At 41.3% G+C, this 27,409-nt stretch overlaps 1 protein-coding gene across 2 annotated transcripts in view; it reads left to right on the forward strand.

Annotated features, from left to right (window-relative positions):
* PGM5 (phosphoglucomutase 5) overlaps positions 1–27,409 on the forward strand; it is a 118,816-nt gene that overhangs the window by 71,273 nt on the left and 20,134 nt on the right. For both annotated transcript variants that reach the window (XM_083702042.1, XM_083702043.1), the window contains exons 7-10: positions 11,213–11,328; positions 18,344–18,479; positions 20,700–20,883; positions 21,692–21,826. In XM_083702042.1, coding sequence (XP_083558168.1) covers positions 11,213–11,328; positions 18,344–18,479; positions 20,700–20,883; positions 21,692–21,826 — 571 coding nt within the window. The remainder of the gene's footprint in view (positions 1–11,212; positions 11,329–18,343; positions 18,480–20,699; positions 20,884–21,691; positions 21,827–27,409) is intronic.

Here is a 27,409-nt window from a genome sequence, read left to right on the forward strand (position 1 = left end):
TGTAATAAAGATTTGTATTGTATTGTTCTGCTAGTCTCAGTTCCATTTCCCTCAGGTTTTGTTGTTGGGTTGTTGTCATTTTGGGGGAGTGTTGTGTCTCAGTGCTGTTCACCATCTCCCTGGTTGGTGCTGTCTCAATCTCCCTGATGACCCTGGTTTGAGATCTGCTTGGTGTCCTCTTGGAGTGGTGTGTGTTATAATTAGGAGTTAACAGCATATAAGCAAGCCCAGAGAATGGCTAAGCAAGAGTAGCAACAAAATCGCTGGCAGGCGCTTATAGTCGCCTCTAGTTCATGTAGCTCACGGCAATTTTGGCAATTGGTTAATAGAAGATCAAGGAGATACGCCTTAACAATAATTCCTGCCCCGGTCTGGGAATCCTTTTTAAGGAAATATTTTGCATCACCAGAACCCAATACCAACACTCTTGATGATGTATTTGATCATCTCCCCATCTGGTCTCCTACTGACCCCGATGAAATCTTGAATTTAATCTCTAAACTTAAAATCGGCAAAGCCCCTGGGCCAGATTCGGTTCCGGCGGAAGCCATAAAACTACATTCTGACTGGTGGGCAAAAATCCTGGCTGTTACTTTCGATGCTATTAATGCAACTGGAAGGGTGCCAAAAATATGGAAGGACGCTATTATAATTCTAATATATAAAAAAGACTCCCCAGACGATCTGGAGAATTATAGGAATATTAGTCTACTGTCAATAGTTGGAAAGATATACGCACGTTTTCTGCTGAATAGACTTACCCAATGGGCTGAAGAAAAGAAACTGATAGGCCCCGAGCAAGCAGGATTCAGACCGAACCAGTCAACTACGGACCATGTTTTAGTCTTGCACCATCTAGCCCGAAAATATTCCTCTTCAAACCGAGGCCAACTTTGTGCGGCTTTTATCGACCTTAAGGCTGCATTTGACAGCATCCCCAGAAGGTTACTCTGGGAAAAGTTGACCCGATGGGGAATTGATAGAAGACTTTTATGGTTAATAATCCAGCTGCATGAGGGGTCGGCTGCTAGGGTGAGAATAACCCCAGCCGGCGATCTCACAAACTCTGTGCCCATCAACAGAGGAGTCCGGCAAGGATGTATCCTAGCTCCTTTTCTTTTTAATTTATTCATTAGTGACATGAGGATACCATTGGCTGAATCTCAGGAAATCATCCATGCCCCTCATCTCGCAAACTATCGTTGCCCATTATTACTCTATGCTGATGATGCTGTGATTTTATCATTCTCAAGAATTGGCCTCAGGAGAGCATTAAATTTTTTTGTTTCATACTGTAAAACCAATTCGCTTACTATAAATCCCTTACTAATTTTCTCAAAAAGTCGGAAATCCTATAAGTGGCAATTAGATGGAAAACCTATTGAACAGGTCTATAAATTTCAATACCTGGGAGTTTTTCTCCAATATAATCTGGGTTGGAAGGCACATATTGCACATATTTAAACAAGGCCAAGGCCCTATCCTTTGCGCTTTTGCGCTTTTTCTTTTTGGACGGGGCTCTTCATGTTCCATCTGCCCTGAAAGTATTCAAAGCTAAAGTAATTGCAACATTGGCATATGCTGTTCCTTTATGAGGGACCGCAGTAAAGTTGATGCCCTTGGAGGTAATCCAAAATCAGTTCCTAAGACAACTGCTAAAACTTCCACAGTGCGTTAGTAACGCAGCTATTCGCTTAGAATTAAAAACTACATCTTTAGAAAATACTCTTTGGAGGCGCAGCCTTTGTTACTGGTTGTCCTTAAGGCATAGGCTCCCGAATCTGTATCTGATCCAATGCCTTTGGAGAGATGATTTTCCCGTCCTATGGGCAAAAGAGATCCATTCTAAAGTAGTGACCTATGGATTGTCTCCATCAGAATTATTGGAACTGGACCTAGCCACAGCAAAAAAAAACCTCACTCAAAAACTTGAGGAGATTGACCTACAACAAAACACCATTTTGGGTAGTGGCACTTGCTCACCATTAAATCTTGACATAGTGCCCTCTCAGCAGATACCATCTTATTTGACTTCTTTGTCTGTAGCGGCCCAAAGATATGCCTTTATTAAGGCAAGATTTAACGCCTTTCCTTCCAATGTCTTGAATAATAGATTTTCCAATGGTCAGATCTCAGCGGTGTGTGTATGTGATAATAGATCTATAGAATCCTTACAACATATACTATTCTGTTGTTCACTACATTTAGTTTCTCGGATCAGATTTTTGTCCCCTTTATTATTGGAAATCTCAGGTGACTCCTTGGAAACACAGCTAATACATTTACTGCAAGATTCTGATCCAAGTAGGTCCCTTTCTGTTGCCAGATTTCTGATAACAGTATTAGCTTATAAGGGGGAAAATGGATTACTCTATGATTATTGATTTTGCCTAAATAATATTGATTTATACTGATAAATTGATATTTTAAGCGCTATATTGTTCTTATTTTAATGGAATTTAGAAATTCACGGTTTGAGATGTACTTGATTTAAACGTATTTTAATTTATTAATTTTATTTTGTTATACCTGTTTTGCTGTATGATGTATTGAATATGGGCCTATGGCCGTAATAAACTATCTATCTATAATTAGGAGTTGTGGTGGTGGTGGTTCCTGGGTGTTGTTGGGTTGCTGAGCTGAACAGGCGTTGTTGACTGGTGGCTTTTACAGAACGTCTGGATTAGGCGGCCATTTTTTAGCATCTGGACTGTGTTTTCAGGGCATCTCTGGAGTTTCTGTGGTTCCTCGGCGGTGTTGGCAAAGCAGGGGGCAGACAAACAGACAGTCAAGTAGACCAACAGACAAACAGTTGACATAAAAGTGTTAAGGGGCAGAGATGCAAGAGACAGAGGGAGTGGGGCCAGAGGGAGGAGGGGGTTATTGTGGATATCCCTGTGCATACACACCTACACACTCATGCGCACAATGGGGGGGGGAGTGGGGTCCAGTTAAGGGTGGGAAAGGGGATTAGGGATTCGTAGTAGAGAGTTACAAATTAAGACTGGCAAGGTTGTGTTTAGGAACAGAACAAAACAAAACAAAGGCAAAAGGGAAAGCGGAAGAGGAAGAAAAAGGAGAAGGAGAGAGAAAAAACAAAAAAGGGAGGGGAAATTAGAGTAAAATATAAAGGCGAGAGAAAGGAGAGAGAAAGAAAGAGGGATAGAAAAAGGGAAAGAATAGTATTAGTAATGATAAAAAAAATTGCAGTGGTGGTCCAAGTTATAGTATGAGATAGATGGCCACAAAGTGTGGGGGGGGGGGTTACTATTGAAAGTGATTGGGGAGATATATGTGCGTAGGTCTGTGATTTTTATTATTGCTATTATTATTATTTGTTGGGAGAAGGAGAGGAGGGAGGGGGATGGATGGGGTAGGACATTTAAGAGGAAAGAAAGAAAGAGAAAGCAAAAAACAAAAAGGAAAAAGAAAGGAAAAAGGAAAAGAAAAATGTGAAGATGTTGAGGCCGTGGTGCCTGAAAATTGTGTGTGTGTGTGTGTGTGTGTGTGTGTGTAGCTATCTATCTCAAATGTTCAAAGTAAAAAGTAAAATAAAAAAAAATGTAGAAAACCCCTCTGAGAGGGGGGAAATAATGGGTGTGTGTGTGTGGGTGGGTGTATTCCCTTTAAAGAGAAAAAGGCAAAGAAGGGGGGAGGGAGAGAAAAAGAAAAAAGAAAAAAGGGTGAGGAATGGGAAAATAGCAATGACAATAATAAGGAGAAAATGTTTTGTTTTAAAAGAGGATGGTGATAGTAATAGGATGGCGGCGGCGACGGGGGGGGGGGGGAAGGCTCCCCAAACATAAAGAGAAAAATAAAGAACAGAAAAAAGAACAGAAAGTCAGGGGTGAAGCGGCAATCCCAGGAAGTGGCCTTGTGTTGGTTCAGGGCTCTCTTCTGGGCGCCGCCATTTTAATTCTTAACAGAAAAACTTAAGGTAAAAAAATTGGGGGGGAAGGAAAAAATGTGTTATTAAGAAATATTTTTTAAAATTAAGGAAAGGGAATTAAGATTAAAAATAAAAATAACAATGATGGCTGTGGCGGCAGTGGCCCTCCTCAAAAAGAGAGAGAGGAGGTTTTGAATAAAAACCAAAATTCCTCCTTGTGCAGCCTCCCTCTGGCCCTGGCCTGCTCTTGGCGCACCAGCCACTGGGCAGGTGGGCTCGGGTCTGGTTGCTCATTGCCAATATCAAACATATAGAAGAACTAGATCAGTTTTGAGTGAACCAGGGACATGTTCTGGAACAATGTTGTTGATGCTTGTTTATTTCACTCCAAGCCCAAGATATTCTGAATCCTGTACCATCACCTCCATAGCTGTCTACAAATCACTTAGCCAGTCATGTGGTGCCTTCCAGCCCTAAGTGCCCCAAGAGTAAAATGTGTGCCAGTGAAGTACTGGCGTATATTTTGCAGAGGTTTCTGGCTCTCCTCTCCCATGTCAACATAAGTTTTTTTTTAAATATGCAGCTGACACCTGGAAGATGGGAAAGGCAAAACTGAGAAAGATATGCTTTCTCAGTTATTATTTTTAAAACCAACTCTCTTTGATCAACATAAGATTTATTTTGGTCTATTGTGTGCTCTAGCTATGTTGCAAAAACAACATATAAGATTTGGAGATAATCATTTGGGGGGGGGGGAAATGTCTCTACATATATCTTTTGTTTAGGGAGAAAAAGGATATTGAGACTTACAATTCTTGGCTAACTCTTGAGAACTTCCTGAATCACAGGGTGTGTAACACATTTTGCAAAACTCAGACAATTGTGTGTAATGGGAAGAAAATTAAAAGAAAATAAACTCAAGTTATTTCAATGGGAGTCTTGATTAACTCTTTGCCAATGAAATCAGTGGGGAAGTTTTAAACATACTTAGCTTGGACTGGATCATTCCTGGGATATATTTGGATGTTGCAATGAAAATGTGTAACTTTCTTTTTCTCGGAGCACATTTTGACTTCTTTTAAATGATCTTCCTAACTTGAGTGGATGTAGTTACAAAACCTAATCTCACCTTTAGATTCCGCCTTTGCCTGGAAATCTCTATGGAGATTTTCCCATTTACATTCAGTTTCATAAACTTTGGAATTTAACATCTAAACGGAACCAAAATAAAAGCTTGGATCATTGCCACAAGCAGTTCAGCACAGGAAGATCAAGGAGAAGCCAGTGACCATATTGGGATGATTGCCTAAGGCTTCATAATCCATGGCTTATGAAGCTGTAGATAAGCACTTGGGCCATGCATGCCTCCTCACGTCTTTCGTCCTCTCCTCCTCTTGTGTTCTGACTTCACTGCAAATATTCTAGTTTATGTTCAGCCAGAGTTCCCTGACTCCTTTTTATTTTTGTTATTATTATGCTTTATTTACCGTAGTTACATCCATATATCAAAGTCATAGTCTGTAAATCAAGCTCATCAAAATAAAAAATACCAATAAAGAAATATATATCTTCATATATTTGACTTCCTATCCTTCTCAGCACCTTTTTGCTCTGATAAACCTAAATTTATCAGCAAAATCATAATAAAATATTAGTGTGTGTGTGTGTGTGTGTGTGTGTGTATAAGTGTAAACCCATTTAACCTTTATTTACAGAGCTTATTCAAAAGCTGCTACCGAGTTCAGATTGCAACACTTACCGTATTTTTTAAGTAACTCTTTAGAGGTTTCCAGTTATCGATTAACTCCTGTTTTTGCTTATCTTTAATCTTTCAAAGAGATTATCTAGTTTAGCATATTCTACCAATTTTAGTAACCATTCTGATCTGATGGGGATTTTACAAACAGACCACATATGTAGCGTGGTTCTACCTGATTCTCCGCATCTCTAACTTGTGTTAGGGACACTTTTGTACATTTTGGAGAGTTTAAAGGTAAAGGTAAAGGTACCCCTGCCCGTACGGGCCAGTCTTGACAGACTCTGGGGTTGTGCGCCCATCTCACTCAAGAGGCCAGGGGCCAGCGCTGTCCGGAGACACTTCCGGGTCACGTGGCCAGCGTGACATCGCTGCTCTGGCGAGCCAGAGCCGCACACGGAAACGCCGTTTACCTTCCCGCTGGTAAGCGGTCCCTATTTATCTACTTGCACCCGGAGGTGCTTTCGAACTGCTAGGTTGGCAGGCGCTGGGACCGAGCAACGGGAGCGCACCCCGCCGCAGGGATTCGAACCGCCGACCTTTCGATCGGCAAGTCCTAGGCGCTGAGGCTTTAACCCACAGCGCCACCTGCGTCCCGTGGAGAGTTTAGAAGGGGTTAAATATCAGCAGTATAACATCATTTGAAGGTTTTCCCTTAACGTATAGCATGCCATAAAGTTCCAATTTACTTTCCATAGGTGTTCCTATTGGCTCATCTCTATTTTGTAACCAAAGTCTTGGGCCCATGTGATCATTGTGGACTTAACTTCCTCCTCCTTGACTTCCCAATCAAGGAGGAGTCGGTATGTTTTGTTTTTTGGGGTTTTTTAAAAGTTTTTTTATTCAAAATTAAAACAAGACATATTATCCAAAAACATATCATCCTTGTCCCCCCCCCCCATTTTTCCTCCCTCCCCCTCCCCCTTTGGACTGCTGTTTCCTGCATGTTACAAAGTTGTATAGATCCTCAAAGTATTTAGCTGAATATTATCAATAAACAGTTTGTGAATGTTTATTCAAAACCTGCGAAGGAGTCCAGTTCACTTTGTTGCGTCTTTAGATACCGTATTTTTTGCACCATAACACTCACTTTTTTCCTCCTAGAAAGTAAGGGGAAATGTCTGTGCGTGTTATGGAGCGAATGCCTGCGGGTGGCGGGGGGGATCTGCTGCAGTCGTGAGCAGAGGATCCATGGTTCCCCTTCCTTCCCTCCTCCGTGATTGCAAAGCATGGATCCACATGGATCCTCAGGATTTTTGCATTGGGCTACTCCAAACTCACTGTCAGATCACATGCCTGTGGCCACAGCATGAACCACAAAAATCATATATCCACTATTTCGTTTAGAATATTTTTTTTCTTGTTTTCTTCCTCTAAAAACTATGTGCGTGTTATGTTCTGGTGCGTGGTATCGAGCAGTGGTTAAGAGCGGTAGTCACGTAATCTGGGGAACCGGGTTCGCGTCTCCGCTCCTCCACCTGCAGCTGCTGGGTGACCTTGGGCCAGTCACACTTCTCTGAAGTCTCTCAGCCCCACTCACCTCACAGAGTGTTTGTTGTGGGGGAGGAAGGGAAAGGAGAATGTGAGCCACTTTGAGACTGCTGAAGGGGAGTGATAAAGCGGGGTATCAAATCCAAACTCTTCTTCTTCTTCTTCCATCCTTGTGCTACCAGAACTCTCGCAGCCATTGTCACATACATGAAGATGTTTTTCAGCTTTTTTGGCAGGTCTTTCCCTACAATCCCCAACAAAAATGCTTCGGGTTTTTTAACAAATGTTAAATGGAACATTTTCTTCAATTCATTGTATATCATTTCCCAATTTTAAAAATTACATTACATATTTTTTAATTTTAATTACATTAATCCCACCACATATGCTAAAATGTCCCTTCCTTTTCCTTACACTTCCAACATATATTTGAACGAGTTCTGTACATTTTCCCTAACTGCACTGGTGTTGTGCACCATCTATACATCATCTTCATGTAATTCTCTTTCAATAAGGAACAATCTGTAAATTTTAAATCAGTTTTCCATAATTTTTCCCAATCTTCCATCATAATGTTGTGACCTACATCTTGTGCCCATTTAATCATAACTGATTTTACCTCTTCACCTTTTGTCTCCCATTAGTATGCTGTATGCGGCCTTCAGTAATTTCCCTTCAATCACGTCCGTTTGAAACCTAGATCTTATATAACTGAATCCTTTCTTGCTATCGTCTTTATGTGCTTCATATAGTTGTCGATAATGCAACCAACTCTGAAAATGGCCTTTAATCTCATCATAATCTCTTAATTTCCATTTTCCATCATGGTCCTTTAATAAATCAACATATGTGAGCCATTTTCCTTTCTTTCCAAGTGGTTTGAGCAGTAATGCTTCATGTGGTGAAAGCCACCACGGGGTCTTTTGTTCCAATAAGTCTTTGTATCTCTCCTATACTCTCATTAGTGATTTCCTAATTATTTGGTTGTGAAAACTTCTATGAACCTTCCCTTTCTCGTACCATAAGTATGCGTGCCAGCAGAATCTGTTGTCATGTCCTTCTAGTTCTAATGCCTCTTGCTTATCCAATCTCATCCAGTCCCTGATCCATACCAAACAAGCAGATTCATAATACAATTTAAGGCCTGGGAGGGCAAACCCGCCTCTGTCTTTCCTTCATGTTTTTAACTAATAATTTAGTTTTATTCCTATTTAGCTTAAATTCTGCCACTTCCCCAAATTTTTTCTATTACTTTAGGGAGTGAAGTTTTAGGTTCTTCCACTGTTATCACTAGGTCATCTACATATGCTTTTAACTTGAATTCACTTTTCCCAGTTTTTTTACACCTGTGATCTCTTTATCTGCTCTTATGTACTTCCAGGGCCAGGATAAACAATAATGGTGATAATGGGCATCCTTGTCTCGTTCCTTTTTGGATCTTACAATCATCCGTTAACACCAGATTTATAATTAGTTTGGCTTTTTGTTCTGAATAGATTGCTGTTATTCCTTTTAAAAACTTAGAACCACTTCTGATTTGTTCTAACGGCTTTGTCAGAACTTCCAAGAAACATTATCAAAGGCTTTTTCAGCATCTATAAACATCATTGCCACTTTCTTTTCATTTTTAGCCTCCAAATATTCTATTATATTCAAAATATTCCTTATATTATCCTTCATTTGTCTTCCTGGTAAAAACCCGGCTTGATCTTGATGTATATATTGATTTAATGTTTTTTTTTAATCTATTAGCTAGAATATTTGCAAACAATTTGTAATCATTATTTAACAAGGAGATAGGCCTATAATTTTTAATTTGCAGCAAATCTGTGTCTTGTTTTGGAATTACTGTTATATAGGCCTGTTTCCATGTTTCTGAGATTTCGCCTGTGTTCAGTATTTCATTCATAACATCTTTCAGTGGGTTCGCTAATTGTTCATTTAATTTCTTGTAATATTTTGCCGTAAAACCATCCGGGCCTGGAGACTTGCCATTTTTAGAGCTTTTTATTGCCTCAAGTAATTATTGCATTGTTATCTGGAAATTAAGAATGTTCCTTTGTTCTTCTTTTAAATATGACATATTGCTACTTCTGATGTACTCTTCTATCTTAAATGTTTTTTCCTTTCCCTTGTCTATACAGCTCAGAAAAATATTTAACAAACCCTTCTCTTATTTCAGCTTGTCTGTAATTCTGCCATTTATGTTAATTTTATTTATGGAGTTCCTTTGATCACTTTTTTCAACTGCCAGTCTATCAATTTCCCCAATTTATTTGTGTGCTCAAAATATTTTTGTTTTACTCCTTTTATTTTCCAGCTAATTTCCTCGTTTATAATAATTGAATATTGGGTTTGTAATGTTTTGATTGACTGTTTTACTGCCTCTTTATTTGCCTTATTTAGCAGCTGTTTCTCCTTTTTCATAATTTCCTCTAATATTTCTTTTTTTCTTTTTTCTCTCTCAGTTTCCTTTTAAATGAGTTTTGTTGTATAAAGAGTCCTTTCATTACAGCCTTACTTGCATCCCAGACCATCTGTAACTTTGTTTGCCCTTGACTGTTTATTTCAAAATAATCCATCAAGGTCTTTTTTGCTTTTTCGACAAATTTTTGAGTCAGTATGTTTTGGAGAGGGTTTTAGTTTTAGAATTTACTAGATCTGATTCAAATCTGGAAGTCTCCGTCAAAAATCCTCTTTTTTATCACATTTGAAGGTTTCAAATAATTGATAATATTGGAACCAGTCTGAGCCTTGATCTCTTAACTCTTTGAAATTTATTAATTTAAACTGGTTCTCTTCCTCTATTAATAATGATTTATAGACAGGCCAATTTCTGTTTGTGTTTTTCCTTTTAATGGCAAGAGCTTCAGTTGGGGAGATCCATCATGGCACCTTAGGCTCGAGAAGGTCCTTATATTTTTCCCAAACGATGTAGAGGGAATTCCTGATGACTTGATTCAAAAAATTCTTATGAACTTTAACCTTTCCGTAGCCCAGGTATGCATGCCAGCCAAACCTGTTTTTGTACCCCTCCAGGTCCAACAGTTCTGGATTTTTGAGTGTGCACCTTTCCTTTAACCAAGTGAGACAGGCGGCTTCATAGTACATTCTTAGGTCTGGCAGAGTTCCCTGATTCGGACACAGCAGGGAATACTCACTTAATACAAGCAAGGATCTTTGTGCTGAATCCAGCATGTCACTGGAGGACTGAGGAGCACCCACAGTGCTGAACCATGGCTTCGTAAACCACAGTTGGACAGATTTGCCTGTATCCCACATAGTCACCATTTTCTGTACCAATAGCTTTGAAGAAGGACTTGTCTTCCTAATCGTAACATATACTGTACCTCCGTGTTCAAATGTTCAGTGTTTTATCTCCTCCATATGTCTTTTTTATGTAACTTGATTTTAAATTTCTCATGTCATATTATTCCTTCATTCAGTAGCTTCAATATTTTTACCTGGTGTCCTTTAGAAGTGCCAAATAGTAATCATTTGCTTTTATGTCAGTGGATTTTGCCTGCTATCTGTAGTGCAAACACAACTCTATCCCATTCAGTAGACTCTTTGGATAAAGAGTGCTGAATTCTCAATAATGCCATTCTTAACTTAGAATTTTAGTTTATGATAATGGAAACATAAAATGGCCAAAGTAAATGGAATAATTTATAATAATAGATTTAAAGCTACACATTAGGTTCTGCAGATGAGTTTAAATACCTTTGATGTCAGTAGCTGAAAATAAAATATGTGATTCTAAAATCTGAATGTTGTGATTTTGTATGACCGTTTATGGCTGCCAGAATGTAGAATGTAGTTGTTGATTTGAGTATTATAAATCATGCACATGTGTCAAAATTTCCCACTGAGTACAATGGGTATTACTTCCATGTAAGTTCACATACATCAGATTTCAACCTTAGTCTGGGATTTGCTAACAAAACTATAATCCATAATAGGGCATGGTATGTGGGAGTAGATCAAACACCTCACCTTGATAGAATAAGTTGGCATCTATGCATGCAAACCACTGGACCATCATGATGATGTGGTGTTATCTGATGTCTTTTTAGGGTGGCAAAATCAATGAAAGTCCCCGTGTATGAAACACCAGCAGGCTGGAGGTTCTTCTCAAATTTGATGGATTCTGGTCGATGCTCGCTTTGTGGAGAAGAAAGCTTTGGCACTGGTGAGACAACATATGTTCTGTGAAGCAAAACTATCAAATGTAATTCCATTATGGTTTATTGAGGATTGTACATTTTAATCTAAACCTGCATTGTGACAACCAAACCAAATGCTTCTTAGCAACCACCTGTGGTGGTCCTAGAATCATAGAATCATAGAGTTGGAAGAGACCACAAGGGCCATCGAGTCCAACCCCCTGCCAAGCAGGAAACACCATCAGAGCACTCCTGACATATGGTTGTCAAGCCTCTGCCTGAAGACCTCCAAAGAAGGAGACTCCACCACACTCCTTGGCAGCAAATTCCACTGTCGAGCAGCTCTTACTGTCAGGAAGTTCTTCCTAATGTTTAGGTGGAATCTTCTTTCTTGTAGTTTGGATCCATTGCTCCGTGTCCGCTTCTCTGGAGCAGCAGAAAACAACCTTTCTCCCTCCTCCATGTGACATCCTTTTATATATTATATATTTTATATATTACAGGGGCACTATTACTTCCCTTGATCTAGATGCTATACTCCTATTGATGCAGCCCAGAATTGCATTGGCTTTTTTAGCTGCCGCATCACACTATTGGCTCACGTCAAGTTTGTGGTCAACCAAGACTCCTAGATTCTTTTCACATGTACTGCTCTCAAGCCAGGTGTCACCCATCTTGTATTTGTGCCTCTCATTTTTTTTGCCCAAGTGCAATACTTTACATTTCTCCCTTTTAAAATTCATCTTGTTTGTTTTGGCCCAGTTCTATAATCTGTCAAGGTTGTTTTGAAGTGTGATTCTGTCCTCTGGGGTGTTAGCCACCCCTCCCAGTTTGGTGTCATCTGCAAATTTGATCAGGATGCCCTTGAGTCCATCATCCAAGTCATTGATAAAGATGTTGAATAAGACCAGGCCCAAGACAGAACCCTGTGGCACCCCACTAGTCACTCTTCTCCAGGATGAAGAGGAACCATTGATGAGCACCCTTTGGGTTCGGTCAGTCAGCCAGTTACAAATCCACTGAGTGGTAGCATAGTCAAGACCGCATTTTACCAGCTTCTTTACAAGAATATCATGGGGCACCTTGTCAAATGCCTTGCTGAAATCAAGGTAGGCTACATCCACTGCGTTCCCTCTAGGGTCCTCTAGGGTCTCATTTAAACTTTGTAGTTTCCTGCCTGTATTGGAAAAAATACATAGTAAATGGGCTACTTCATCTTTGTGGCTAAAAATTGTGAAGGCTTACATTAGTCCATAATCTGAAAAAAAAATCCATTCTATTGCGTAATTGATCAGGAATCTGTCAAATGCCCTTGAAAAACTCAAGCTTTTAGATATTTTCAGAAGTACAAACTGAAAGAGATAGCCCATATAAATTCACTGATATGCTTCTCGCTAACTGTTATGGGTAACCAGCTTGCCATTCCCATCCTATAACACCAAAAATGCCTGAAATCTAGCCTTGGTCTTTCAGTCATTTATTTTTTAATGCTTTGTTTACCAGCATTAACATGCAATGAAAAAAAAAAATTACATATGAATTTAAAAGCACCCATTTCCTCCCTTATTAAGCATGCCCACACTTCCGTAAAATCAGTGTGTATGTTTTGTTGTTTGTTTCCAGAAAATATTTTTTTAGTTCAGATGAGACCTGTTCATAAGGCTGCTGCATTCATAAGACTGCTGGGTTGAAGCCTTTACATATATTCTTATGATAGTATTTGGCTTTGCATTAGTCACAGTAGCAAGATGAAAGTCAAAGTCTCAAACTGATGGTATTGTAGTGTATAATATGCTTAACATGTTTTAACTATGTTTCTGCTTGGAATCCTTGGGTGATAGCCAAGTAAAGAGTCGACCCACTAAAATTTTAACTCAATTGATTTCATTGGGTTTACTCAGAGTATGACTAATGTTTAATATCACCCTGTGTCTCGGGGTTGGCCCCTGCTGATTCTGCATTCTCAGTTCTGTATTTGAGAGTATTTCCCCATATTGAGTGGGTTGCTTCGTAGTCAAGCCAATAAGAAAGAAGGGCTTTCCATCTGTCTGTGTGTTTACATCTCAGGGAGGTTGTAAGGTTTGTTCTCTCTCATCACACCAGAGAAAGTAAACCTCAGCTACCACAGGAAACGTGGTAAGCACATCAAAGTGCTAGTAGATAAATACTCCGGCGGGAAGGTAAACGGCGTTTTCGTGTGCTGCTCTGTTTCACCAGAAGCGGCTTAGTCATGCTGGCCACATGACCTGGAAGCTGTCTACAGACAAACGCTGACTCCCTCGGCCTATAGAGCGAGATGAGCGTGCAACCCCAGAGTCGTCTGCTACTGGACCTAACGGTCAGGGGTCCTTTACCTTTACCACAGGAAACACAAGCTGTGTAGAAGCTTTTCTTATTGCAATAGGAGAGGACAGCTTTTGTTATTTTTAAGTAGCTGTCAATAGTTATTTAGTTAGTAAAATTTTATATTAGCACTTAATTAAAAATATCCAAGTAGTTTACATATAAGTATGTGTACTGAACTGTAAACATATGCTAGGTTATATAAAGAACACTTTAGAGATTGAGATGAGCAGTAATGTATAAATTTAAGGTGGGGCTTTCCCCTCCCATGATTACTTGTTGTAGCAATATGAGCTTTTTCTCTTCTATGTTAGCATCTGGTTTCCCCAACATTTCCTTATATTTGGCAACTGATCCAAATATCAGTAATAAATTCTTTACCCACATTGGACAATAGAGGCAGACTGTGGCAGTTTCATGCCATGCTGGTCTAAACTTTCTAATTGCCCCAAAAGTGATTTGCCTTTCTCTATAATTAAATGTCCCCTTCATGGATCACTGCCTTGCCGTGGCGAAGGGGCTTGAATAACTCAGAGAAGCTAGACATCCTGGAGAGTGAAGTCAAATAGGCCTTAGAAAGCACTGCTAATAACAAGGCCAGTGGAAGTGATGGTATTCCAGCTGAACTATTTAAAATTTTAAAAGATGATGCTGTTAAGGTGCTACACTCAATATGCCAGCAAGTTTGGAAAACTCAGCTGTGGCCAGAGGATTGGAGAAGATCAGTCTACATCCCAATCCCAAAGAAGGGCAGTGCCAAAGAATGCTCCAACTACCGCACTATTGCACTCATTTCACACGCTAGCAAGGTTATGCTTAAAATTCTACAAGGTAGGCTCAAGCAGTATGTGGACTGAGAACTCCCAGAAGTGCAAGCTGGATTTAGAAGAGGCAGAGGAACCAGAGTCCAAATTGCAAACATGCGCTGGATTATGGAGAAAGCTAGAGAGTTCCAGAAAGACATCTACTTTTGCTTCATTGATTATGCAAAAGCCTTTGACTGTGTCGACCACAGCAAACTATGGCAAGTTCTTAAAGAAATGGGAGTGCCTGATCACCTCACCTTTCTCCTGAGAAATCTCTGTGTGGGACAAGAAGCTAGAGTTAGAACTGGATATGGAACAACTGATTGGTTCAAAATTGGGAAAGGAGTACGACAAGGTTGTATTTTGTCTCCCTGCTTATTTAACTTATATGCAGAATTCATCATGCAAAAGGCTGGGCTGGATGAATCCCAAGCTGGAATTAAGATTGTCGGAAGAAATGTCAACAACCCTAGATATGCAAATGACACAACCTTGATGGCAGAAAGTGAGGAGGAATTAAAGAACCTTTTAATGAGGGTGAAAGAGGAGAGCGCAAAATATGGTCTGAAGCTCAACATCAAAAAAACGAAGATCAAGGCCACTGGGCCCATCACCTCCTGGCAAATAGAAGGGGAAGAAATGGAGGCAGTGAGAGATTTTACTTTCTTGGGCTCCATGATCACTGCAGATGGTGACAGCAGTCATGAAATTAAAAGACGCCTCCTTCTTGGGAGAAAAGCAATGACAAACCTAGACAGCATCTTAAAAAGTAGAGACATCACCTTGCCAACAAAGGTCCGTATAGTAAAAGCTATGGTTTTCCCAGTAGTGATGTATGGAAGTGAGAGCTGGACCATTAAGAAGGCTGATCGCTGAAGAATTGATGCTTTTGAATTATGGTGCTGGAGGAGACTCTTGAGAGTCCCGTGGACTGCAAGAAGATCAAACCTATCCATTCTGAAGGAAATCAGCCCTGAGTGCTCACTGGAAGGACAGATCCTGAAGCTGAAGCTCCAATACTTTGGCCACCTCATGAGAAGAGAAGACTCCTTGGAAAAGACCCTGATGTTGGGAATGATGGAGGGCACAAGGAGAGGGGGACGACAGAGGACAAGATGGTTGGACAGTGTTCTCGAAGCTACCAGCATGAGTTTGACCAAATTGCGGGAGGCAGTGGAAGACAGGAGTGCCTGGCATGCTCTGGTCCATAGGGTCACGAAGAGTCGGACACGACTAAACAACAACAACATGATTAAATGTCCTGTAAAGCTGTATCCAAACAACAATGTCAGCTTGTTTTCCTTAGTAATAACATGTAAACTGTAAACTTTCAGAAATGTAAAGCCTAGATTTATAATAAAAAGGAGACTTCAGCCTGGTAAATGAAAGTACCCTTTCTGCTGTAAAAGGACAACTGGGGTTTTTTTGGGTGGGGAGGATGTGCCACTTGGCTGTGTTCTCAGGCTTGCTTTCTGGCAGCAGATCTTGGAGGTCAACCCATGCTATTGGAACTTATTCTTTTTTTGTAGCAGCAGAACGGAGTTTGTCAGATGAATTTAGTAAGTCGTGGACATTACGAGCAATGACTTGGGCTTTGAAAAAGAAGGTGCAGCAACAGCCATCACTGCCCAAAGTTTCATCAGCAAACTGTTAATCACTGTTAAGAAAGCTGTGCACATGATTTATATGTTTGAGCTAATCCTCGGCAGCAACTGGAATATTTTTTTACTTCATCTCCAAGCTTATGCAAACAGCAGACAGGTCCTTGTGCAGTAAATTGAATATGAAGAAGTCCTAAATAAGGAGAGAGAAATGGAGCCATGCTTCTTATAAACTAGTGATATATTTTGAATAACCCAGCAACTCATAATTGAGGATTTCTCCAGGCATGTGAGAGGAGGGATGCCGAGCCTGGGGGCCAAGAGGAAGGCATGAGAAGGAGTCTGGTTGAAAAGGGAGGTATCTATGGCAGGCTAACACAGTACTCTAGATCAGGGACACACTCAGGTATTCTCAAGAGCCACTAAATAGGGGTCAGGGCATCAGACATTGCCACACAAATTGTCATCCCCCAAAACAGAAAGTTGCTGCCATTTTGATACTGAAGAGGCATTATTCATCTGGCAGTGGAAGGAATCAAAGAGTTGTAAACACCTCTGAATGGCACAGAGGAAGCTGCTTCAACTGTGAAAGAAAGGGGAGGACCGGAGAATTTTGGTGGGAAATCCAGCGTTTTGCCTTTGATACATTCAACATAAGACATTGGTAAGATATACAACAGAGAAATAGAGATGATACAGGATGATGCAAAAAGTGATGAAAGACAGAACAGTAGATTATGAGCATGAAAGCAGCAGCAGAAACCTCAGGAATAAATGACATTGCACAGAAGTATAGAAAAAAGAATTATCAGTTCAAGAACTTAGTGTTTGCATTCTGATTTTTCATAACAAATGCGAATTCTCTGCATTGTTCCTTCATTTCCAATTGTGTGAGATCTTTGCATATTATATGTTAATTTTTCATGCACTCTTGTGTTTTGAGGAATTTGACTACCATGAACAGAATTTTCCTCCATCTGGGTGGATTACAAATACATCAAAGCTTTTTCTGAAACAAGACCTCTGTTACCTAACAGTAATTCTTAAAGGTAAAGGTAAAGGTACCCCTGCCCACACGGGCCAGTCGTGTCCGACTCTAGGGTTGTGCGCCCATCTCACTTAAGAGGCCGGGGGCCAGCGCTGTCCGAAGACACTTCCGGGTCACGTGGCCAGCGTGACAAGCTGCATCTGGCAAGCCAGCGCAGCACACGGAAACACGGTTTACCTTCCCGCTAGAAAGCGGTCCCTATTTATCTACTTGCACCCGGGGGTGCTTTCGAACTGCTAGGTTGGCAGGCGCTGGGACTGAACGACTGGAGCGCACCCCGCCACGGGGATTCGAACCGCCGACCATGCGATCGGCAAGTCCTAGGCGCTGAGGTTTTACCCACAGCGCCACCCGTGTCCCTACAGTAATTCTTACCTAACAGTAATTCTTAATTCCAGTAATTAAGAACAGTAATTCTTACCTAACAGTAACAGCAATTCTTACCTAACAGTAATTCTTAATTCCACAGTCAGGCAATACTGTACATTTATTAGGATCAACCAAAATGTCACAAAATAGTGAGCAAGTTTTCTAGAACACAGTGATAAACATATCTATTAATTTGTACCCTCTGTTTGATGTTTCTGAATCCATCCTAAAAGGTTGTTGCCTTCTTATCAAACAACTTTGGATCAAGTTGGGTTGTTTTTTAAAAAAACAAAAATGACCTGAACAATAGGAACACAACTGGAAAATAACAGAGGCTGTACAGATGTGCCATTTTGATTTAACTTCTTGGCCTAAGGTATTATACTTAACAATAGGTGAAGGGTAAAGGGACCCCTGACCATTGGGTCCAGTCGTGACCGACTCTGGGGTTGCGGTGCTCATCTCGCTTTACTGGCTGAGGGAGCATGACTAAGCCGCTTCTGGCGAACCAGAGCAGCACACGGAAACGCCGTTTACCTTCCCGCCGGAGGGAAGTTATCTACTTGCACTTTGACATGCTTTCGAACTGCTAGGTTGGCAGGAGCAGGGACCGAGCAACGGGAGCTCACCCCATCGTGGGGATTCGAACCGCCGACCTTCTGATCGGCAAGTCCTAGGCTCTGTGGTTTAACCCACAGCACCACCCGGCCCTTTTTACTTAACAATAGTATAGATCTTTTCCAGGGAACAGAGCCAAGACTCTAATCCCCCTTATAAAGTGAATTAACAGCTACTATACACCAGAACCTTTGTTTTCCATCTTCAGCATTATATTTTAACATGCAGTGTATTTTTTTTAATATTTTTCTCTTAGGATCTGACCACATTCGAGAGAAGGATGGACTTTGGGCTGTCCTAATTTGGCTGTCAATCATAGCAGCTCGAAAACAGAGTGTGGAAGAGATTGTCCGAGAGCACTGGGCAAAATTTGGCCGCCACTACTACTGTAGGTGAGAATGGCTGATCTATAGAAGAGTCAGTTGCATAATGCAATGAATTTTGTGTGTGTGTTTGTAGAGAGTACAGTGCCTGTAGGACTGTATACTCTTAACAAATTATAAATTATAAAAGTAATCATTCATATGTAGAGGTGATTATTGTCAAACTACAACCCACAACTTAAATCTACTACAAATATATGCAGTGCTGATTTGTGTTTTGGTAAGGAGAAAGTGGGGCCATTGTAAAACTCCTGCAGGCAGGCATGGATTCAGCATGAATTCTTTTGTAGATTACAGCCAAGGCATGGAGTTTGGTTTAGAATCTTTTTTGGAAATGGATAGGGTAACAATGCCTTCAAAAAAAGCAAGGCCAAACAAACTGTTTTAATGTGAATGGTATGTTTATAAAACTAGAAATTTTATTAATAAGTCATCTTGTGCCTTTGGGAAAGCAATGTTTAAGAAATGCTTCCATAATTCTAATTATAGGAGCTGTGGCAGAACAAAAGAGTTACCGTATTTTTCGCCCTATAGGACACACTTTTCCCCCTCCAAAAATGAAGGGGAAATGTGTGTGCGTCCTATGGAGCGAATGCAGGCTTTGGTGTGCACCGACCCCTCTTGCTCTCCAGGCTTCAGGAGAGCCCCACCACCAGCCCCACAAGCTCGGGGGACAGCGGGGAGGCGCAGCGTGCCTTTCCTGCTGTCTCCCGACCTGCTGAAGCCCGCCTCTCCCTGCCGCCAGCCCCACAAGCTTGGGGGACAGCGGGAGGCACAGCGCGCCCAGGCGTAGCTTCGCTCAGCTCTCCGCAAGCCGTGGGAGCCTGGCCTGGGCTCCCACGGCTTCCGGAGAGCTGCATGTTCTGGGGTCAGGGGAAGTTCGGGCTTCCCCCGCCCCAGCCCCGTGCCTGGGGGGGAAATAATTCCCCCCCTTTGTTCCCCCCCCCAAAATTAGGTGCATCCTATGGGCTGGTGCATCCTATAGGGCGAAAAATATGGTACTTGCAGTCGTTAGCAAAAATTGTAGAACTCTTTAGGCACTTATTGTGTAAAGAGATTGTGGCCAGCACCAGAACCACCATCAGCTCCTGATAATATTTTGCCCTCCGAGGTCGCTTAGGTATCCCTCTAATACACCCCCCCATAACTCTAATAAGCTGATAACTTGCTGTCCCCAGTCATACAAGGAAGTTAAAATTGTCTCCATTTCAGATATAATTTTCCAGCCAATGAGATTATGCCAGAAATTAACATGTAAAACAAGGAATAAAGTCATTTGTCCAAACTGTACTTGGTTAATGTGGATGAAAGCATGGTGCTTTCAACCTCCCTGTGGAAATTTATGGAAAGTGTGAAGGCACACTGAGTGGGTGGGCCCAGCTGTGAAACTACAATGAATAAACCCAAGGCTCTAGAGCCAGAGGTCTGTCTTTAGCCTCTTGCTCAGAGGCTTGGAGGCTCTAGTGCTGGGCAGAGTTTGGGAGGTGGCAAAGAGCCTCCTCAAGGCTTGTGTGTCAAGAAGTGACCTTATGCCTTAGCAACTTTCTTTATGCATTTTCATAGATTTGTAGAACATTGGTTTCATTTTTCCTGTCAACTTATTCTCCATTAAACCTTACAAGTAGGACCTGCAACAAAATGCTGCAGTGTGTAGTTCTCCTGGTCAGGATGCCAGCCAGCCACACCCTATCTGAGTCCCCTCTTTCCCCCTCCATGCAACCCCTGTTTTTCATTTCCCCCTTTCCACAGTGAGGGCTTATCCACACTTCTGTTTGCCCTGCCACTTCCCCCACGGAAACTTGTGCATTAGTGCTGAATCAAAACCAATGGCAGTGGGGTTTTCCGCAGAGGGCCTTTTGGTTCTGATTTAGCACTAAATTTCCAGGGGAAAGGCAAAACTGTTTGGATCCTGCCTAGAAAGCACGGGACAAGCGGGAAACCGCTCAGATGCAGGCTCCCTAGGTGCAGGGCAAGCACACGTCAGCATTTCATGCCAACTGAGCATGCCTCCCAGCTCCTCTCCCCTTTTTTCTTTAACAATTCCGCACTTCTACAAACCTTCCTCTTGTGCATGAATGCTGCTATTTTCTCTATAATCACACTTGAAGGGTGAGTTTGCTGTTAGTATTAAGCATTTGGTGTAGACTGACACTTGCCATGGAGACACAGGTTTTTAATATGTTGCCATGCCACATGTTTTTGCTATTCTTTTAATTCCTTCAATTCAAGATTTGATTATGAAGCTCTGGATCCCAGGACAGCATATTTCATAATGAGAGACCTGGAGGCTTTGATCACTGACAAATCTTTCAGTAATCAACAATTTGCTGTTGGAAGCAATGTCTACAGTGTGCAAAAAGCAACCAGCTTTGAATATGTGGATCCCGTTGATGGGACTGTGACCAAAAGACAGGTATGAAAGGCAAATAAAGATATGTGGTATGAAGGGAAGACCGCCCCCAAATTGGATGAAGGCGCGTTTCACGGCAAACAGAGCTCTTTTTCAAGAAGCTGTCTGCACCCAGTTTTCATGAATCACTTCCCCAGCTCCATGCATTATAGCACATCCTAGTCAACAGTTTTCTGACTCTCAGAGGAGTATATTCAGGGGGGGAGAGTCTGCTGTAATGGGGAGGGAACAAAGAAAACTACTTCCATCAGCCCAGACAGTCTTAACTCTGGATCCAACCAAGTAATTTGTACATGTAAATAAAAATGCTATTAACAGCAACTGAAGCTGTAGTTAGCACATGGATAGTTTTCAATTGCATAAGTTGCAAATTAGTGCAGTATATTCTGACTTAGTATAGAATTATGTTAAATGACTAAATATAAGAAAGTTTAAGTATTCTTATCCCTCCCCTATAACTTAAGCTAATTAATATAAAAAGAATAGACAAATTACAATAAAGCAAAATAACTGTACAGCTGGGAATATGCATACTGAAATTTATCATTCCAGAACACCACAAAATCTATGCATGTGTTTCACTCTTGTTCTTTTTTCATTCTGCTGTGATATATTAGTTTAGATAAAGTAGTTATATTCCATGTTTTGTTGAACTTATTAGAGTGGAGTTGTTCTCTTTTTCTAGTTAGCCACTGTACAAATCTTGGCAGCTATAAGATTAATGAATATTCCTTTGAAGCAGCTGTTAGTTGACAGAATGTTCTCAAAAATTCTGTTTGCACCATCTATAAACTGTATTTACTTTTAATAGGGGCTAAGGATAATTTTCTCGGATGCATCCAGACTCATCTTCAGATTAAGTGCTTCTAGTCATGTGCGAGCCACTCTCAGGATCTATGCAGAAAGCTATGAAAAGGACCCCAACAAACACGACAAAGAACCACAGGTAAGTGCAGTTGGAGATTTCTTTTCCTAAAAATTGCATGCCTTGTAGGTGAGAGGAGGCCCCGAAGGAAATCAGATGGGTTGGACTTTCCACTGTATTGCCTGTGACATCTGCATACAGTTTGCATTGGCTGTGAAGAGGACCACCGATGTGGATGAGCTGTTCCTGGAGATCAGATAGCACGACCACACCTGAAATGTAGAAGTTCTCAAATTCCATTTGTACATGCAAATAGGAGCATTGTTGCTGCTTAAAGCATACCCATATACTGACAGATCCATGTGACAGTTCCATTTCTGTGAAACCATTCCTTTATGCACTTGCCAAAATGAAATCCCAGTTTTGTGATTTATGTTGGCATTGTGAAAATTACCAAGATTGAGGACACTGCTTCACACAGACAACAAAGGGGCATAGGAAGTAGCCTAATAACAGGTCAGACCACATATACCAGATTGGCTACTCTGAACATAGCTGTCAACGTTTCCCTTTTTTAAAGGGAAATTCCCTTATTCCGAATAGGATTCCTCGCAAGAAAAGGGAAAAGTTGACAGCTATGACCCTGAATGGCAGTGGGTCTCCAGAATTTGTAGCAGATGTCTTTCACATTGCCCGCAACTTGATCCTTTTTAAAGTAGAAATGCCCAGGAACCAGGGACATTCAGCATGCAAAGTACCATATTTATTTGAATCTAATGTGCCATCAAATCTAATGCACACTCTAATTTTCACAAAGCAAAAAAGGTGCACATTAGATTCGAGTAAATATCTCCCAGCCCTACTGACTACCCCAAACTAACTTGTCTTGCAGGAGGGGGGTCCTTTTTTACAGACCCTGCCCCACCACCCAGTGACCCAGAAGCTCCTTTGCTGCCCAGGTGTGCTGAGGACTAGCCATGTGGCTGGCACACTCAGGTTGCCTGAGCTCAGGTGTCTGCCTCATACCCGGCCCAGCACCTTGTCTTGCGGAGGAGCCTGCGGCACTGGTGGGCAGGCTGGCCGAGCTGTGCTGAGGCTGCAGGGGGTGGGCAGGCAAGCATAGCAAAAATCTTTACTATTACAAACATTTGCTTTTTGCTTATAGAACTTAAGTCATGTAAAATTACATCTATGTGCACTTTACACAAGTTGATGTTAATTAGCGTCTTCATTTGTGACATGTTTCCATGGTAGAAAGGAAGGAAATACAAATATGTCAAGATTTATGTGCTGATGAGAAGCTTAGCTGCTTCCCCTTTCTATTCTTCTTTGCTAGCATGCAAATCTAAATTAAAATTCAACATTTTAAAAATAATTTTCTGTCAAGCCAATTTGTCTGCAGAATAACTTAGCTAATGCATCCCAGTGATTCGCCACAATAATATTACAGTTGGGAAACATGAATACCAAAGTCCAAGCAAGTTCTGTATTCCTTGTAAGGAAGAAATGTGAAGCAGCTTTGAGAGTCCTCTTGTATTTATAAACAAAATCTGCTCTGTTCTAAAGAGGAGGGAGCATTTCAGCAGAGTGCAGCCAACATCTGCAAGATCAAACTTGCTTTACAGTTTTGTCAACTGGTGAGAAACTTTACAAGAATATCGTTCTCAGGCGATGAGAGGGCAGTGTAGCACCTGAAATTTGGGCTTATCCTTATCTGCAGAATAGCTATCATGATTTACACCTTTGCTCTTAATGTAGATACTAAGAAATCGATCAGATGCTTTAAAAAACTATAAAAATGCTAGTTAGCATAGAATGCTGATTACTGAAAGAAACTGTGTTAAAAGAAAGCAGGGAGTTTGTTAAGAGGGAGATAGTAAAAGCACAACTTCAGGCAATACCAAGGAGACGGAAACATGGAAGGTGCCTAAAGAAGCCAGGGTGGCTATCTAAAGAACTTTTAACTGAGTTAAGATTAAAAAAGAGGTGTACAAAAAATGGAAAAGGGGGGAAACCACCAAAGAGGAATTCAAACAAATAGCCAGCAAGTGTAGACACAAAGTCAGAAAAGCTAAAGCACGGAATGAACTCAGGCTTGCTAGAGAGGTTAAAAGCAACAAAAAAGGCTTTTATGGGTATGTTTGTAGCAAAAGGAAGAACAAAGAAACAGTGGGGTCACTCAGAGGAGAAGATGGTGAAATGCAAACAGGGGACACAGAAAGGGCTGAACTCCTCAATGCCTTCTTTGCCTCAATCTTCTCCAATAAAGAAAACAATGCCCGACCTGAAGAATTTGGAGCAAATGATTCAGCAGAGGAAACACAGCCCAGAATAACTAAGGAGATAGTACAAGAATAATTGGCTAGTTTAGATGTATTCAAGTCTCCAGGGCCAGATGAACTGCATCCAAGAGTATTAAAAGAACTGGCAGATGTGATCTCAGAACCACTGGCAGTCATCTTTGAGAATTCCTGGAGAACAGGCGAAGTCCCGGCAGACTGGAGGAGGGCAAATGTTGTCCCTATTTTCAAAAAGGGGAAAAGAGAGGACCCAAATAATTACCGCCCAGTCAGTCTGACATCAATACCAGGGAAGATTCTGGAGCAGATCATTAAGCAAACAGTCTGTGAGCACCTAGAAAGGAATGCTGTGATCACCAATAGTCAGCATGGATTTCTAAAAAATAAGTCATGTCAGACTAACCTGATCTCGTTTTTTGACAGAATTAGAACCCTGGTAAATGAAGGGAATGCAGTGGATGTAGCCTACCTTGATTTCAGCAAGGCATTTGACAAGGTGCCCCATGATATTCTTGTAAAGACGCTGGTAAAATGTGGTCTTGACTATGCTACCACTCAGTGGATTTGTAACTGGCTGACTGACCGAACCCAAAGGGTGCTCATCAATGGTTCCTCTTCATCCTGGAGACGAGTGACTAGTGGGGTGCCACAGGGTTCTGTCTTGGGCCCAGTCTTATTCAACATCTTTATCAATGACTTGGATGATGGACTCAAGGGCAACCTGATCAAATTTGCAGATGACACCAAACTGGGAGGGGTGGCTAACACCCCAGAGGACAGAATCACACTTCAAAACAACCTTGACAGATTATAGAACTGGGCCAAAACAAACAAGATTAATTTTAACAGGGAGAAATGTAAAGTATTGCACTTGGGCAAAAAAAATGAGAGGCACAAATACAAGATGGGTGACACCTGGCTTGAGAGCAGTACATGTGAAAAGGATCTAGGAGTCTTGGTTGACCACAAACTTGACGTGAGCCAACAGTGTGACGTGGCAGCTAAAAAAGCCAATGCAATTCTGGGCTGCATCAATAGGAGTATAGCATCTAGATCAAGGGAAGTAATAGTGCCACTGTATTCTGCTCTGGTCAGACCTCACCTGGAGTACCGTGTCCAGTTCTGGGCACCACAGTTCAAGAAGGACACTGACAAACTGGAACGTGTCCAGAGGAGGACAACCAAAATGGTCAAAGGCCTGGAAACGATGCCTTATGAGGAACAGCTAAGGGAGCTGGGCATGTTTAGCCTGGAGAAGAGGAGGTTAAGGGGTGATATGATAGCCATGTTCAAATATATAAAAGGATGTCACATAGAGGAGGGAGAAAGGTTGTTTTCTGCTGCTCCAGAGAAGCGGACACGGAGCAATGGTTCCAAACTACAAGAAAGAAGATTCCACCTAAACATTAGGAAGAACTTCCTGACAGTAAGAGCTGTTCAACAGTGGAATTTGCTGCCAAGGAGTGTGGTGGAGTCTCCTTCTTTGGAGGTCTTTAAGCAGAGGCTTGACAACCATATGTCAGGAGTGCTCTGATGGTGTTTCCTGCTTGGCAGGGTGTTGGACTCGATGGCCCTTGTGGTCTCTTCCAACTCTATGATTCTCTGATTCTAGGACCTTTTCTTTCAAATTGCTGCCTCCCACACTTTCCCCTCCCTCCATCCAGATTTTATCACAAGCCCTTCTTTTTGGAATATATCTGATACGAGAAAATCTGGATTGAGGGGAGGGGAAAGTGATTTAAAGGAGAACATCATGTAGACAATGGAGAATTCATGAAGGTACACAAAACTATCCACATTAGAGAACAGTATGAATGAGTCCATAGAGAGGCAAGGGAGGCAGCAGCATTAAAAAGAGAGAGGAGCCTGGAGCGTGAAACAGGTCGAAAGTAGATTCTTTTTGAATCTGCTCACTAAGACAGTGCTTTATATAAAAACAATAAACCAACATGAAAATTTGTATTTAAGTATGTTTTCTATCACAAAATAAAAATTTAAATACATATTTTATCTCAATATGCACATTGCTAAACATATTTGCATTATGGTATCCTTTTTTTCTATTGAGAACTGTATCACAAAATTCAGAGAAGTAAAATCCAAAGGATCTTTATATTCTAATATACAGATTAGGTCAGTTTCGCACTGAAATTCAGAGAACTCTAATTTCTTAAGCATCCCCAGTGGAAGGGAGCTCTTTTTTAAGTGTCTGCTGTGAACTGGAAAATTGTCCTTTGCACCAGGACACTGGAGTCACAATGTTATTCTCTAAAATTTACAGTGCCTGGAACCTTTAGATATCAAATTGCAGTTTGTTTTCTACAAACATAAATCATCATATGTCTATGGTTTATGATTTATATCACCATATATATCACCCCTGCAGCTTGATATTTAAAGGCTAAGTGTTAGAGAATAACATTGTGACTCCTGGTGTATAACTATGGGCAAGGCTAAGTTCCTTGTGTCTTTCTGAACTCCAAATGGTACAGAGATTTCTGGGGGAAGGTTATGATGGGATAATGCAGGCACTGACAAGCCATGGGTTCCTGCAGAGCACTTGTATAACAGGGTCAAAAATAAAAAACAAATAAGAAGCTGGGGAGGGAAGCTGGGGAGGGAAAGGCAAGGAGAAAAAGTGCTACCAAACCTAGCTGGAAATTCTTTTTAAAGTTTTATTTATTGACAGAGGGACTAAAACAAGGGGAGGAAATATGTATCTGCATTGTTGGTGGAATTTCTCCTTTACTGCCATAACTGGTGGGTGCAAAAATGGGGGGGGGGCACAAAGGAGTTATTTTGTATGTGGGGTCTAAACTTTGATGGAGGCACTTCCGGCTTCCGACAATGAGATATGGTGGCCTCCCAAGAGATCAGACAGCCAGTCATGCCAGTAATTCAGGGTTAAATGAGGGTAATTAACCCTGACCACCCACAGACCGTCCATTATTTGCGCTCCGCAACAAGATGTGGAGGCAGGGGGATGCTGGGTGATGTCCAGACATGAATATGGCAACTCTCCAAAGTCAGTCTCATCAGCCAGGTGTCCCTCTTTCTTAAAAATTAAAAGATTTGGGGGGGAAAACAGGTAAGTTCTGGCAGGAAAGAGTTAAAAGAAAAATCTGCTAAACTACACAATTGTTGGAGGCCAAGTTCCAGACTTCAAAAAGACTCCTTTCTTGTCGTCTTGATGAATGAGGTGAGCGGCTGCCGCACTTTTGTATTCATTATAGCTGCTATTTCATGATTTGGCGAACCTCGTCAAGAAAGAAATAATTACTCAAAGGAAACACAGGAGGCGTAAAATTAATTGGATGTATCGGAATCACAGTCCTCGGCGGAAAGCCCCAATCAAAAAATTGGC

The sequence above is a fragment of the Podarcis gaigeae genome (genome assembly GCF_964106915.1).
Source record: "Podarcis gaigeae genome assembly, chromosome: 11".
NCBI lineage: Eukaryota > Metazoa > Chordata > Lepidosauria > Squamata > Lacertidae > Podarcis > Podarcis gaigeae.